The 16,878-nt window shown below is 41.3% G+C and overlaps 1 protein-coding gene across 1 annotated transcript in view; it reads right to left on the reverse strand.

The window, feature by feature from the left end:
* Nucleotides 1-16,878, reverse strand: part of arhgef39 (Rho guanine nucleotide exchange factor (GEF) 39) — a 120,058-nt gene that overhangs the window by 34,521 nt on the left and 68,659 nt on the right. The window contains exon 6 of the mRNA XM_063006036.1: nt 1,179-1,249. Coding sequence (XP_062862106.1) covers nt 1,179-1,249 — 71 coding nt within the window. The remainder of the gene's footprint in view (nt 1-1,178; nt 1,250-16,878) is intronic.

Here is a 16,878-nt window from a genome sequence, read left to right on the forward strand (position 1 = left end):
CTTTGCCAGCAGTGAAACGGTCAGGGGGTGACTGTCAGGATGGCTGGCTGACAGCACAAAAACGAGTCTGCACTGAAAAGATGCTTTAATTTATGATTGATGATTGACGAGAAGCGTGAAGTGTAGCAATTACAACAATTAAAGCCACGCCATTCTACATAAAACATTACGGGGAAGGAAAAGGAAAAAGCACCTCAGTACAGCTGAAAAACAACAAAGCCGACCGGAATTCTCACTGCTGGGTTGCTTAATCAGACGCAACGTGATTTGTCTGTGGTTGTTTTTAAATAATTCCCTTTACAACATGCCCGGGCCTGGTGTGCAAACCCACCACCCCCCTCCTAATAAAGAGCAAGAGAGCAGAAAAAGTGGTACTAATGAGAAGAGGAAAAGAAAGCATCGAGGCAAATCTGAATATGTACCTTCATCTTAGAATCAGGGGCTGTTTTAATTTGTTAGCAAGAGCAGCACGCAAGCAATAAGATTTTAATTGATGGACATAAATAATTCTGTGTGTACGCTGGCGCTTAAGTGTGATTTGCTGTTTATTTGGCGATCGAAATTAGTCATTATCTGCGCTTCTGATGACTGTGGAGATTTTATTTATTTATATTTTACACGCTTGATATCCTCTGATCTGCTCTCAATTAATTTAGTCAAAATCCACACGGGGAATTTGACTCACGTTAAGCTTTGCCGTGCTTTCATCCTCTGCGAGCGCTCAGCGCTCTGACAATAATAACAAATGAATGATAAAAGGAGAGCCCAAAGTTGCTCTGTTTGTCACCCTAACAAAGACAAGAGAGGCTGTTTTTCTACTGCCAGCTCAAAACTTCAAGACAGATTTGTTTTGCCAGCAGATGCACCACTTTCTGTGCATTTTTGTTCTCAGAAAGCACAGGGTATCATTGCTTACCAGTGCAATAAGCAAACCAAGATCACACAAGCACTGAATGATCTTTGTGAAGTTTGTTTATCCCCCCTCAAACCGACAAACTACAATTGAAGGCAAATGTAGAGTGTGTGGCTTTGTGTGACTATGATTCTACAGCTTTGACAATACATAAATAAAATAAATACTCTGGGCTGGCTGAAGTCATCAATGGTTTTGTCACCAAAATTCAAAGGCTAAGAGAGATGTTAACATTTCTGATATGTTAGATGTTGTAAACTCTTACTTGAAAGCTGCTGGAACTCTGGGTTTTCTGGGCTGGTGTTCTCTGTCAGGTCCTTTAACAAGTGTGTGTATCTGGGGAAAAAATCATAATCCAATTACCCGATTGCATTATGCATCTTCTCTACTCATGGTGATCTCCACTGTTGATTGAGGAGAGCGAGATGCCCCCTCCGACACGTGTGCAGTAGCCGACTGCATCTTTTCACCTGCACGAGGCGAGTTCATGTGTGAATCAGCTTTTGTGTATGGACAGCCACACCTTGATCAACGCATTATTACTCAACTCTGTGCAGGCGCCATTAATCAGCCAGCAGAGGTCGTAATTGCATCAGTTATGACAGGGGTGTCAAACTCAAGCGAGAGCTTAAACGACGTACGATTGTTGTGATGGTTCGAGTCATTACAGATTTTTTATAATTTAATGGGATGCCTGCACCTTTAATTGGCAACTGTTGACATCAGTCATGGCAACTAACTTTGACTTTCGCTAAGAGGCCATGTGACTTTTACGGAAAAAGAACACGGGGTAGCGTAGTCAGTAATGTAAATGTAGAATTATCTTGCGATATACAGTGGGGCCAAAAAGTATTTAGTCAGCCACTGATTGTGCAGGATCTCCTACTTAGAAAGATGAGAGAGGTCTGTAATTTTCATCATAGGTACACTTCAACTATGAGAGACAAAAAAAATCCAGGAAATCACATTGTAGGATTTTTAAAGAATGTATTTGTAAATTATGGTGGAAAATAAGTATTTGGTCACCCACAAACAAGCAAGATTTCTGGCTCTCACAGACCTGAAACTTCTTCTTTAAGAAGCTCTTCTGTCCTCCACTCGTTACCTGTATTAATGGCACCTATTTGACCTCGTTATCTGTATAAAAGACACCTGTCCACAGCCTCAAACAGTCAGACTCCAAACTACACCATGGCCAAGACCAAAGAGCTGTCGAAGGACACCAGGAAGAAAATTGTAGACCTGCACCAGGCTGGGAAGAGTGAATCTACAATAGGCAAGCAGGTTGGTGTGAATAAATCAACTGTGGGAACAATTGTAAGAAAATGGAAGACATACAAGACCATTGATAATCTCCCTTGATCTGGGGCCCCACGCAAGATCTCATCCCGTGGGGTCAAAATGATCATGAGAATGGTGAGCAAAAATCCCAGAACTACACGGAGGGACCTGATGAATGACCTGCAGAGAGCTGGGACCAAGTAACAAAGGCTACCATCAGTAACACACTACGCCGAGAGGGACTCAAATCCTGCAGTGCCAGGCGTGTCCCCCTGCTTAAGCCAGTACATGTCCAGGCCCGTCTGATGTTTGCCAGAAAGCACATGGATGATCCAGAAGAGGATTGGGAGAATATCATGTGGTCAGATGAAACCAAAATTGAACTTTTTGGTAAAAACTCAACTCGTCGTGTTTGGAGGAAGAAGAAGAACCCAAGAACACCATACCTACTGTGAAGCATGGGGGTGGAAACATCATGCTTTGGGGCTGTTTTTCTGCAAAGGGGACAGGACGACTGATCCGTGTTAAGGGAAGAATGAACGGGACCATGTATCGTGAGATTTTAAGCCAAAACCTGCTTCCATCAGTGAGAGCATTGAAGATGGAACGTGGCTGGGTCTTCCAGCATGACAATGATCCCAAACACACCGCTCGGGCAATGAAGGAGTGGCTCCGTAAAAAGCATTTCAAGGTCCTGGAGTGGCCTAGCCAGTCTCCAGACCTCAACCCCATAGAAAATTTGTGGAGGGAGTTGAAAGTCCGTGTTGCCCAGCGACAGCCCCAAAACATCACTGCTCTAGAGGAGATCTGCATGGAGGAATGGGCCAAAATACCAGCTACAGTGTGTGCAAACCTGGTGAAGACTTACAGGAAACAATTGACCTCTGTCATTGCCAACAAAGGTTATGTTACAAAGTATTGAGTTGAACTTTTGTTATTGACCAAATACTTATTTTCCACCATAATTTACAAATAAATTCTTTAAAAATCCTACAATGTGATTTCCTGTGATCTCATTTTGTCTCTCATAGTTGAAGTGTACCTATGATGAAAATTACAGACCTCTCTCATCTTTCTAAGTAGGAGAACTTGCACAATCAGTGGCTGACTAAATAGGTTTTGGCCCCACTGTAATACAGAAGCATCGTCTGTAAGTAGTAGACATTTATATTTTTAGTTCTTTGTACATGATTAGCGAGTATGTTATAGCGTTTTAGTTACAAATTTATCGTAATTCCGTAATTAAATACGGTTGTTTACCTACCGTTACTATAGCAATTAGTATTTTTACACAAAATGCTAACTCGTTAGCGCTATTTTACGTTTGATTAAATCTCATATTGTACTAGATGTAACACTTAACTACAGCTGTGAACATTTGTACTGTATTAAGTTTTTTATTGTTTTTTTTGTAGTTTTGCTTCATTCTGATGCACACAGTGTATCATACAGCTAGAAAGCAAATAAAACTGACATAACTGGATTCTGGAGGGAGCTGTGTGTCTGTCTAGCTGAGAAAGGGGGAAAAACTCTTAGTGAATCATCTTAAAATACATTGTAAAATCCTACATAAACGCATCTCCCAAAATGCATGCTGATTTTGTGACCCGCAAAGTGACCGCATCCCGCCACTAGATGATGTTTAAAAAATATTTACACATAATCCCAAAATGTACAAGAAGAGAAAATTAAGCAGAATGAGGAAATTTAATGATTTTGTTTATTAGGATTTTAACGTCATGTTTTACACTTTTGGTTACATTCATGACAGGAAACGGTAGTTTATCTTCACACAAGGTTCTTCAGTTCACAAGGTTATATCGAACACAGTCATGGACAATTTTTTTTTTTAGTATCTCCAATTCACCTCACTTGCATGTTTTTGGACTGTGGGAGGAAACCGGAGCACCCGGAGTAAACCCACGCAGGCACGGGGAGAACATGCAAACTCCACACAGAAAGGACCCGGACTGCCCCACCTGGGGATCGAACCCAGGACCTTCTTGCTGTGAGGCGACAGTGCTACCCACTTAGCCACCGTGCCGCCCTGGAAATTTAATGAAGGTGAAAACAAGTTTGTGCTTTAGGAAGAGAAAGAGGTACGTCTCTTGTGTTATGAGGCCGTGTCTGTGGTAAAGGAGTACAATATAAATGTAGATATACATTATAAATATACGGCATCAATTTGACATTTTGACACCAAACACAGAATTTAGCCTCCAAGAAAAACTGCAGACTGCAATCACAGCAAGATACATTACAATCGGCCCTTTCAGGGCCACCATAATGCAGATGTGGCCCTCGGTGAAAATGAGTTTGACACCCCTGAGTTATGAGGTCCCTATAAGGCAATGTGGCTTTTCCAAAAACACACAGTGCATCAAATTTCTTCTTTGCAACTCACTAGGCCTCACATATTACATATGAGTACCATGAATGCTGTGGTTGCAGCATTGATTACTAAGATCCAAACTGGATCTGGGGGGCAACATCAGTGTAAGTACTGATGCAACAGCCTGAGAAGCTGCACGCAAGCCTTAGATCAACCTACGCAAATATTGGCTGAATTCTCCTGGCAGTATGATAAATTATTTTAGGCTACATGCATAATCCCAACATTAAGTTTAATAGAAAACGATTATGTAAGATATGGCTACCCAGCAAAAAGTCAGCAAAGAACTGCCTGTGAAGCTTAATGAAGCTGTTTACAAACCTGAATCACCATAAGCGTTTAAGTACACCTCTAAACCTATTGCAGTCTGCTTTTTAAGTCTTGGACACTTTGTTGTTTTCCTTGAAGGCTAAATTCTGTGTTTGGTGTTAAAATGCCAAATTTATACAGTATATTTATAATGTACAGGGTGGGCCATTTATATGGATACACCTAAATAAAATGGGAATGGTTGGTGATATTAACTTCCTGTTTGTGGCACATTAGTATATGGGAGGGGGAAAACTTTTCAAGATGGGTGGTGACCATGGCGGCCATTTTGAAGTCGGCCATTTTGGATCCAACTTTAGTTTTTTTCAATGGGAAGAGGGTCATGTGACACATCAAACTTATTGAGAATTTCACAAGAAAAACAATGGTGTGCTTGGTTTTAACGTAACTTTATTCTTTCATGAGTTATTTACAAGCTTCTTTTTGTTTACAGCCATTGACATGTCGCAGAGGTTAACACGTGAGGAGCGGATAGAAATTGTGTTGATGTCTGGTGAACGCAGTACCCGGGTCATTGCAGCAGATTTCAATGCAAGACACCCTTCGAGACCACCCATCTCCCATGCTACAGTTAGCAAACTGCATGCCAAGTTTCGTGAAACTGGTTCAGTGTTGGATTTACCAAAATGTGGACGCAAGAAAACTGTCACTAATGAAGAAACATCAGTGGCTGTCCTAGCTTCATTCAGCAAGAGCCCACAGCGTAGCACTCACCGCATGTCACTGGAGAGTGGCATCAGTCGAACATCCCTTTGGCGGATATTAGCTACTCACAAATGACACCCTTACAAACTCCAGCTGCTGCAGCATCTCAACGAGGATGACCCAGATCGGCGCACTCAATTTGCAGAATGGGCAAAACAAAAATTGGAACAGGACCCTCAGTTTACACAGAACATTTTGTTCAGTGATGAGGCAAACTTTTATGTGAATGGTGAAGTTAACAAACAAAACCACCGCTATTGGTCTGACACTAACCCACATTGGATAGATCCCTCCAAGACTGTTGGAACACAAAAATTGATGGTATGGTGTGGTATATGGGGTACAAAGATAGTGGGGCCATTCTTCATCAATGGAAACCTCAAGGCCACTGGATATTTGAAATTGCTACATGATGATGTGTTTCCCTCTTTATGCACTGAAGCTGGCACGTTCCCTGAGTTTTTCCAGCAAGAGGGTGCACCACCACATTATGGGTGTCAGGTCCGAGCATTCCTAGATGAACAGTTTCCTGGAAAGTGGATTGGTCGTCGTGGGCCAGTTGAATGGCCCCCAAGGTCTCCCGATCTGACCCCCTTAGACTTTTATCTTTGGGGTCATCTGAAGGCAATTGTCTATGCTGTGAAGATACGAGATGTGCAGCACCTGAAACTACGGATACTGGAAGCCTGTGCTAGCATTTCATCTGCGGTGTTGCTATCAGTGTGTGAAGAGTGGGAGAAGAGGGTTGCATTGACAATCCAATACAATGGGCAGCACTTTGAACACATTTTCTCAACATCACTTGTTGGAAAACCGCCTCAGTTAAACGCTGATGTGGAAACACTCCCATCTAGTGGTGGGATGTGGTCACTTTGCCGGTCACAAAATTGGCATGTATTGTGGGAGATGCAGTTTATGTACGATTTTACAGTGTGTTTTAAGACAATCATGCGTCTTTTAAGCTCTCGTAGGCCACATAAAAGGACGTGGCGGGGCAGATTTGGCCTGCGGGCCTTAAGTTTGACACATGTGTTTTATAGGATTAATTGGAGTACAAGGTAAAAATGCTTTGCTTCCCTGTTGCTCTTTTGGCTAAAGGAAAGCAAACTCATACAGTCATGTTTCGAAATCTAGTGGAAAAAAGGGACACCTATGCACTAATGCTAATGGTTTTAAATTGAGATGAACTGAGGTGTTAAACAATACATGTGATGTCTAAGTGTCCACATACTTTTGGCTACCTAGTTAGACAGACAGTAAAAGTGGAAAAGGAAGAGAATACATCCGCTGTCATTTTCTACACCTAAACAAGTGAATGGATTTGACAGGGTTAAGCTCCACACATTAAGGAGGAATTAAATATTGATTATTGTGCTATCGCCAGCCTGTCCAAAGATAAAGGTTATTAATGACTGGCCAAATCAAGGGCCCTATTAAGGAAATGACCCCTATCACAAGGTGAGAGTGAATTGAGAGGGAGAGAAATTTGGGGGTAATTCATTTCAGCATTGCAGAGGCTCAGAAAGAAAGAGTGAGTCTTAATACTGGAGATTACAGCTCACTTAAATAGAAGTTCAATGTCTGCACACATCAAAGAGTTTCTCTATCCCATATAACGCTGTAAAGTTACTCACTGTTTAGTCCATTTTATCAGCTCCACTTACCATACAGAAGCACTTTGTAGTTCTACAATTACTGACTGTAGTCCATCTGTTTCTCTACATACTTTTTTAGCCTGCTTTCACCCTGTTCTTCAATGGTCAGGACCCCCACAGGACCACCACAGAGCAGGTATTCTTTAGGTGGTGGATCATTCTCAGCACTGCACCGACAATGTCATGGTGGTGGTGTGTTAGTGTGTGTTGTGCTGGTATGAGTGGATCAGACACAGCAATGCTGATGAAGTTTTAAAATGCCGTGTCCACTCACTGTCCACTCTATTAGACACTCCTACCTAGTTGGTCCACCTTGTAGATGTAAAGTCAGAGACGATCGCTCATCTATTGCTGCTGTTTGAGTTGGTCATCTTTGAGACCTTCATCAGTGGTCACAGGACGCTGCTCATGAGGCGCTGTTGGCTGGATATATTTTTGGTCGGTGGACTATTCTCAGTCCAGCAGTGACAGTGAGGTGTTTCAAAACTCTAGCAGCATTGCTGTGTCTGATCCACTCATACCAGCACAACACACACTAACACACCACCACCATGTCAGTGTCACAGCAATGCTGAGAATGATCCACCACCCAAATAATGAGTAAGTAGAAACAAGGAGGTGGTTTTAATGTTATGGCTGATCGGGTGTATATATACAGTGTATCACAAAAGTGAGTACACCCCTCACATTTCTGCAAATATTTCATTATATCTTTTCATGGGACAACACTATAGAAATAAAACTTGGATATAACTTAGAGTAGTCAGTGTACAGCTTGTATAGCAGTGTAGATTTACTGTCTTCTGAAAATAACTCAACACACAGCCATTAATGTCTAAATAGCTGGCAACATAAGTGAGTACACCCCACAGTGAACATGTCCAAATTGTGCCCAAAGTGTCAATATTTTGTGTGACCACCATTATTATCCAGCACTGCCTTAACCATCCTGGGCATGGAATTCACCAGAGCTGCACAGGTTGCTACTGGAATCCTCTTCCACTCCTCCATGATGACATCACGGAGCTGGTGGATGTTAGACACCTTGAACTCCTCCACCTTCCACTTGAGGATGCGCCACAGGTGCTCAATTGGGTTTAGTTCATCACCTTTACCTTCAGCTTCCTCAGCAAGGCAGTTGTCATCTTGGAGGTTGTGTTTGGGGTCGTTATCCTGTTGGAAAACTGCCATGAGGCCCAGTTTTCGAAGGGAGGGGATCATGCTCTGTTTCAGAATGTCACAGTACATGTTGGAATTCATGTTTCCCTCAATGAACTGCAGCTCCCCAGTGCCAGCAACACTCATGCAGCCCAAGACCATGATGCTACCACCACCATGCTTGACTGTAGGCAAGACACAGTTGTCTTGGTACTTCTCACCAGGGCGCCGCCACACATGCTGGACACCATCTGAGCCAAACAAGTTTATCTTGGTCTCGTCAGACCACAGGGCATTCCAGTAATCCATGTTCTTGGACTGCTTGTCTTCAGCAAACTGTTTGCGGGCTTTCTTGTGCGTCAGCTTCCTTCTGGGATGACGACCATGCAGACCGAGTTGATGCAGTGTGCGGCGTATGGTCTGAGCACTGACAGGCTGACCTCCCACGTCTTCAACCTCTGCAGCAATGCTTGCAGCACTCATGTGTCTATTTTTTAAAGCCAACCTCTGGATATGATGCTGAACACGTGGACTCAACTTCTTTGGTCGACCCTGGCGAAGCCTGTTCCGAGTGGAACCTGTCCTGGAAAACCGCTGTATGACCTTGGCCACCATGCTGTAGCTCAGTTTCACGGTGTTAGCAATCTTCTTATAGCCCAGGCCATCTTTGTGGAGAGCAACAATTCTATTTCTTACATCCTCAGAGAGTTCTTTGCCATGAGGTGCCATGTTGAAAATCCAGTGGCCAGTATGAGAGAATTGTACCCAAAACACCAAATTTAACAGCCCTGCTCCCCATTTACACCTGGGACCTTGACACATGACACCAGGGAGGGACAACGACACATTTGGGCACAATTTGGACATGTTCACTGTGGGGTGTACTCACTTATGTTGCCAGCTATTTAGACATTAATGGCTGTGTGTTGAGTTATTTTCAGAAGACAGTAAATATACACTGCTATACAAGCTGTACACTGACTACTCTAAGTTATATCCAAGTTTCATGTCTATAGTGTTGTCCCATGAAAAGATATAATGAAATATTTGCAGAAATGTGAGGGGTGTACTCACTTTTGTGATACACTGTATATTGTTACTATGTGGGTGCTTCTCAATGGCAGGGACAGGGCTGAATAAATGGACAAACAGAGTAAGAATGGGGTAAGAGTTTACCTATCAAAGCCAAAACTAAACAGGAGTGACTTTAGGGTAATACTCTAAATGTACATGAGTTAGAGACAAGCCCCAATTTGCAAATAAATTACACTTGCACACATTCAAACAAATTAAAAATCAATGAGAATGTATTTACATTTGAAAAGAGTTCCCCATTCACTCACCATAGTTTTTGTGAGAAAAGTTGCCACCTTGTTATTTGTCAGATTATCGCTTAAAATGAGGGCATCTCAGCAGGCAGCAGTTTTAGGTATCTGAGAATGTAAACAACCTTCCCCGCGGGAGCACAGGTAGGATGACGGACAATGTAGAGAGCTCACTAGGTTTTCATACAGACTCTATATATACTTTTTCAAAAGTACCTTTAATTCACATGTATTCCTTCTGTCTGTTCTTATCCAAATTGACCTAAAAGTGATGAAAAATGCAGTAATACAGACCATCAACATTCTATCACATGAGCCAACGCAGTGTAAGATGACGGTAACGTTTCTAATTTCTCAGACCAGAAAAGTTTAGCATACATCGTTATCGTCTGAGCAGACCGAGAGCCGCAATACAGCAGGGTTCATTCTAATTGAGGGAAAGTGATGCGAACGAAAAAAAAAAAAAAACAACATTACTGGAAACCACTACTCCCCACAGCCATGTTGGAATAAAGTAAACAAATAGTGGCAGCTGGCATGACGCCATGCCACCCGTCAGCCCGTGAGTGGCGTCTTTTAAACTTTACTTCTGAAGAGCAGTTTTAGGGGGCTGACACTTCAAGAGACAGCTAGTGCTTCTGCAATAAGCCCTTAAAATTCCCCATCGTTCCATTCAGCTCTCTCGCACTGAGCTGAGTTAATATAACCCGCAAACTAATACCTGCTGAAATCACAACTGCATGATGGGTATTTATTTACAGCGGTGACTGAAAATATCAGTGCAAATCTCCCCTTCTTTAACATACTGTAGGAGAAAATCCCAGACTGTGCACATTCCTTTATGAAGGTATTAAGTCCCTAATATGAACGCTGAACATTAGCATCCGCTGGACGTTTTTGGCGGGAATTAGCTGCACCTCCCGTACATTTCCAAGCATCTTGCCTGAAGTCTGAAAAACAGGTTTTCTTATTTAAAAAAAAAAAAAAGAGTGGAAAGAAAAAACAGATGCAGGCGGCATCTGGTGAGAAGCAGAAACATCTCAGAACTCAGATGAACCACAGCGACCACTTGCAGAGAAATTCTGGATCAGTATGCACCAAACACACATTACTACATTCTGCTGTGGTTATGCTCATCTAAACACTCGCAAAAAGAACCTTTAAAAAATGAAAACTGGAGTGTAGATTCTTAGATAAACAAAGTCAATTACAACAGTATTCACACCAGACACAATGGCTCTTAATAATTAATCTGATAATAAAGTAGGTATACTAGTCTTTAGACTAGAGTCCGAGTCAAATCACAAGTCTTTAGACTAGAGTCCGAGTCAAGTCACAAGTCTTTGGCTAGAGTCCGAGTCACGTCACGAGTCACAAAATACGAATTTGAATCAAGTCACGAGTCTTTAGGCTAGAGTCCGAGTCAAGTCTTGAGTCTTTAGGCTAGTGTCCGAGTCAAGTCACAAATCTTTAGACTAGAGTCCGAGTCAAGTCACGAGTCTTTAGGCTAGAGTCCGAGTCAAGTCACGAGTCTTTAGGCTAGAGTCCGAGTCAAGTCATGAGTCTTTAGGCTAGTGTCCGAGTCAAGTCACAAGTCTTTAGACTAGAGTCGGAGTCAAGTCACGAGTCTTTAGGCTAGAGCACTGTTGAGTTTTCAAGCTCGAGTTCAAATCTCAGCGGTGCTTCATGTTCATACATGAAAAGTCAAGTCACAAGTCTTTAGACTAGAGTCCGAGTCAAGTCACAAGTCACAAAATACGAGTCCGAGTCAAGTCACAAGTCTTTAGGCTAGAGTCCGAGTCAAGTCACCAATCTTTAGGGTAGAGTCCGAGTCAAGTCACAAGTCACAAAATACGAGTCCGAGTCAAGTCACAAGTCTTTAGGCAAGAGTCTAAGTCAAGTCACAAGTCTTTAGGCTAGAGTCCGAGTTAAGTCACAAGTCTTTAGGCTAGAGTCCGAGTTAAGTCACAAGTCTTTAGGCTGGAGTCCGAGTCAAGTCACGAGTCTTTAGACTAGAGTCCGAGTCAAGTCACAAAATACGAGTCCGAGTCAAGTCACAAGTCTTTAGGCTAGAGTCTGAGTCAAGTCATGAGTCTTTAGGCTAGAGTCCAGGTCACGTCACGAGTCTTTAGGCTAGAGTCTGAGTCAAGTCACAAGTCCTTAGGCTAGAGTCCGAGTCAAGTCACGAGTCTTTAGACGAGAGTCCGAGTCAAGTCACAAGTCAATATAATATACACAAAACATATATTGGAAATGTAGCATAGAAATAAACCTATAATAGTGCCTTTACTTTCCTAGTCATTGTGCAAATAAATGTAATTTCCATAACAAGAAGGTACCAGTTAAAAGCTGAAACGGATACGTTTTGTTTTCATTGCAAAACAAAAGTGCAAGATAAATCACGGCACAGCGGCCAAAATCCACAACACAAACCCCCAAAAAAAAAAAAAAAAAAAAACACCGCTTACCTTAGCTTATGATCTGGATGCTATTACAATTTTAATATTAAATAACCGTTCGTTGTCCCATTAGGAATATAATCCGTTATGTAATCCGTTTGTAAGCCAATCAAGCATTTCATTGACACATCATCTGTTTGAACATGAAGCACCGCTGAGATTTGAACTCGAGCTTGAACACTCAACAGTGGTGAGCTTTCATATTATAGCACTGCACTACAAACAATGTTTCATGTTCTCAAATGATTTATTTTTTTGTGTTTGTTTAATATTACACTTATTCTGAAATTGATGCTTGTTATGTGTTTGAAAAAATTGGAACATGAGCAATTTAGGACTTGTAACTTTGTAAAATGTTCAAAAATATAGATGGGTCTAAAAAGCATCAAGAAAAAGTCTATTCCTTTATGGGTCGCATTCACCAAAATGCATCATCAAAGAATTAAGATGGAATAAAATATTTTACCAGCCAATATGGAAATTGTCTTAAAAATTAAAGATGTACAGTGTATCACAAAAGTGAGTACACCCCTCACATTTCTGCTAATATTTCATTATATCTTTTCATGGGACAACACTATAGACATGAAACTTGGATATAACTTAGAGTAGTCAGTGTACAGCTTGTATAGCAGTGTAGATTTACTGTCTTCTGAAAATAACTCAACACACAGCCATTAATGTCTAAATAGCTGGCAACATCAGTGAGTACACCCCACAGTGAACATGTCCAAATTGTGCCCAAATGTGTCGTTGTCCCTCCCTGGTGTCATGTGTCAAGGTCCCAGGTGTAAATGGGGAGCAGGGCTGTTAAATTTGGTGTTTTGGGTACAATTCTCTCATACTGGCCACTGGATATTCAACATGGCACCTCATGGCAAAGAACTCTCTGAGGATGTGAGAAATAGAATTGTTGCTCTCCACAAAGATGGCCTGGGCTATAAGAAGATTGCTAACACCGTGAAACTGAGCTACAGCATGGTGGCCAAGGTCATACAGCGGTTTTCCAGGACAGGTTCCACTCGGAACAGGCTTCGCCAGGGTCGACCAAAGAAGTTGAGTCCATGTGTTCGGCGTCATATCCAGAGGTTGGCTTTAAAAAACAGACACATGAGTGCTGCCAGCATTGCTGCAGAGGTTGAAGACGTGGGAGGTCAGCCTGTCAGTGCTCAGACCATACGCCGCACACTGCATCAACTCGGTCTGCATGGTCGTCATCCCAGAAGGAAGCTGACGCACAAGAAAGCCCGCAAACATTTTGCTGAAGACAAGCAGTCCAAGAACATGGATTACTGGAATGCCCTGTGGTCTGACGAGACCAAGATGAACTTGTTTGGCTCAGATGGTGTCCAGCATGTGTGGCGGCGCCCTGGTGAGAAGTACCAAGACAACTGTATCTTGCCTACAGTCAAGCATGGTGGTGGTAGCATCATGGTCTTGGGCTGCATGAGTGTTGCTGGCACTGGGGAGCTGCAGTTCATTGAGGGAAACATGAATTCCAACATGTACTGTGACATTCTGAAACAGAGCATGATCCACTCCCTTCAAAAACTGGGCCTCATGGCAGTTTTCCAACAGGATAACGACCCCAAACACAACCTCCAAGATGACAACTGCCTTGCTGAGGAAGCTGAAGGTAAAGGTGATGGACTAAACCCAATTGAGCACCTGTGGCGCATCCTCAAGTGGAAGGTAGAGGAGTTCAAGGTGTCTAACATCCACCAGCTTCGTGATGTCATCATGGAGGAGTGGAAGAGGATTCCAGTAGCAACCTGTGCAGCTCTGGTGAATTCCATGCCCAGGAGGGTTAAGGCAGTGCTGGATAATAATGGTGGTCACACAAAATATTGACACTTTGGGCACAATTTGGACATGTTCACTGTGGGGTGTACTCACTTATGTTGCCAGCCATTTAGACATTAATGGCTGTGTGTTGAGTTATTTTCAGAAGACAGTAAATCTACACTGCTATACAAGCTGTACACTGACTACTCTAAGTTATATCCAAGTTTTATTTCTATAGTGTTGTCCCATGAAAAGATATAATGAAATATTTGCAGAAATGTGAGGGGTGTACTCACTTTTGTGATACACTGTATATTAAGTAGATTAGAAAGTTGGTGTTTTTTTCTGTATTTATGTTTATTACAGTGTTTCACTCTATTTATTTATAGAAATGTTATGGATAGTTAGAAATACGTTGTATATTAAACATCTAATACCTGCTCTGCATGAGTCATCTAAAAAGTGGCATCCCTAGTAAAACTGTTGACTTATTACATTATACTGTATAATTACTACTTTTTACAATGGCAAGTTAATTAATTACAATTTTAATCTCAATAGCAGAATAGTCCTAATAAAAACACAGTTATTTAATTTAATGTGGTTTGGAAGGCAGCAGCAATTTGCTTTTGTGAGCTGATGATAATATTATTAGGTTTGTTTTCCAGTCACCAAATAACACAACAGTTTTTGTATCATGGGCACTTTGCACAAGCTATCTTTGCAAGGCATAAACTTCAGTTGAGTTTGGTGTTTGATATGGTTTCTCAGGTTATTTAACAATATGTTAAGGAGTAGTTACATTGATACAGTCTTACAGTTACAAACTGCCCTTTGAGGGCAACCATAACGCTGATGTGGCCCTCAGTGAAAATGAGTTTGACCCCCTGCATTAGTGTGAATTTATAGCTGAAAAGACAGTATGGTGTTAGACATTGTCACAGTAAGACAGTGACCTGTGGTACGCTTAAAACGAGGACAGGAGGTCACTTATAAAAAGACCTCTGCTGCCACTGGTAAATATAGTTTTGCTAGGCAATCACTCTCTTAATCTATCCATTCAGGGGGAAGCTGTGACCTTGGATTGCATTGACAACTGACATTGATTTCTGCTGTGAGTGCTTCTCACTCATTCTTTTTCTTCTCTTTCTCCCTCAATCAGATCAAGACGCTAACAGTCCTTCTCCATTTGCAGTCTGCCAAGGCTTAAACAGACAAACAGGTGCCAAGGGCAGCTTCTAAAGGACATGTAAAAGTTCATACTAGATATGGCAGTACACATGAGATGAAAATATATATAAGCCGTTTTGCTTGTAATATACAATTTGCTGTTAAATTCGTGATTCAATTTGCTGTGAAATTGTGTTTAGTGATTTAACATTTTTATTTGCGTAGCATTCAAGTGCCTAGCAATCCTACAGCAGTTCAGTTAGTTAAGGTAGGCTGTGTTGTGTATTGTAGCTTCCATTATTCTATCATTTAGTTCATGAGTGTAATTTAATGACCGCCGTGAAATGTGGCACTTTTCATTAAAAATATGTGAAATCTGCGATTTATGAAAAACAAGGTCTGTGAAATTAAGCACATTTTCCTGTGAATTTTGTAGGGCTCTATATATACATACAGGGCCCTACTAAACATATACACATTCATACTGTGTATATAAATATATATAAAATTAAAACACAACTTTATATATATAAAAAACTGAAACACAAAATCAGCATTGCTCATGTCATGCTGGTTTTTTTTGGGGGTTTGCGGTGCAAACAATCTCCCTCGGATCATTTGCACATGTTCTGGACTTGTTGTCCAGAGTTGGTAGATTTCTGGCTTCAGATTTTCGACACTTTGAAACAGGCACTAAACCTGGATATAGATCCTAATCCTTTAACAGCCCTTTTTGGTGTCCACCTCGCAAAAAGGTTCTTGCTTTTAACACATTGTTGGCTAGACGTACCATCCTACTTAAATGGAAACATAGTCTCCCACCTACATATGATCGCTTGGTTAAAGAGGTTTTGGCATGTGTTAAATTGGAAAATATAAGATTTTCCTTGAAGGGATCTCTTGATTTTTTTTTCACAAAATGTGGGATCCTATTCTTGATTATATTAAGGATACAATAGACACACTAGACCCAGAGGATTAAAATATACTATAGAAAGTTATTAATTTGATATACTTGCTATACCAGAGAATGTTTTTTTTTTTATTTCCTCTTTTACAATGGGGGGACCTTGCCTGATAATGGTTTGGGTGTTGGTAAAACGGTTGTTGATGGGGAGGGTGGGATAAGGGGATTAGGTGAACACATCTCTTGTTTTATGTCCTTTTTTTCCTGATTGTATTGTTTTATCACCTTGTTATAAAACTCAATAAAAAGAAATAAACTAAAATGCTGCCTACTAAGAGACAGCGATTACGGTGATTATGTCACCACAGTTTTTACTTACTAAGCTAACACAGTTAGCCTCAGGCCATTCAAACCAATGGGCAGAAAATGGTTAAGCCTGAATTTGTAAATAAAAGACACCTCAGTAGGCAGCATTTTAAGGTATCTAAGAATTCAGACAGCCTGACTTAAAATGCTGTCTAGGTAGAAAGCTCACAAGGTTTTTGGACATAATCTAAGTAGTGTGTCTGAATAATCTGCCTAATAAATTCAGTCTTTTTGAAATCCTTTCTACTTAGGCAGCTGCTTAGGTAGGCAGTAGACAGCAAGGCAGCTCACTCAAGTTTTCGATTATATTTCAGGTATATTCCTATATCAAAATAACACAGAACAAAGGCATTTGGAATTTGTACGAAGTCTAAATAAACCCTATTAGAACAGGCAAGTCTTTTTTGGATGAAAGCGGGTCGAAGAGAGAGA

This window comes from Trichomycterus rosablanca, chromosome 1 (assembly GCF_030014385.1).
Source record: "Trichomycterus rosablanca isolate fTriRos1 chromosome 1, fTriRos1.hap1, whole genome shotgun sequence".
NCBI classification, from domain to species: Eukaryota; Metazoa; Chordata; class Actinopteri; order Siluriformes; family Trichomycteridae; genus Trichomycterus; species Trichomycterus rosablanca.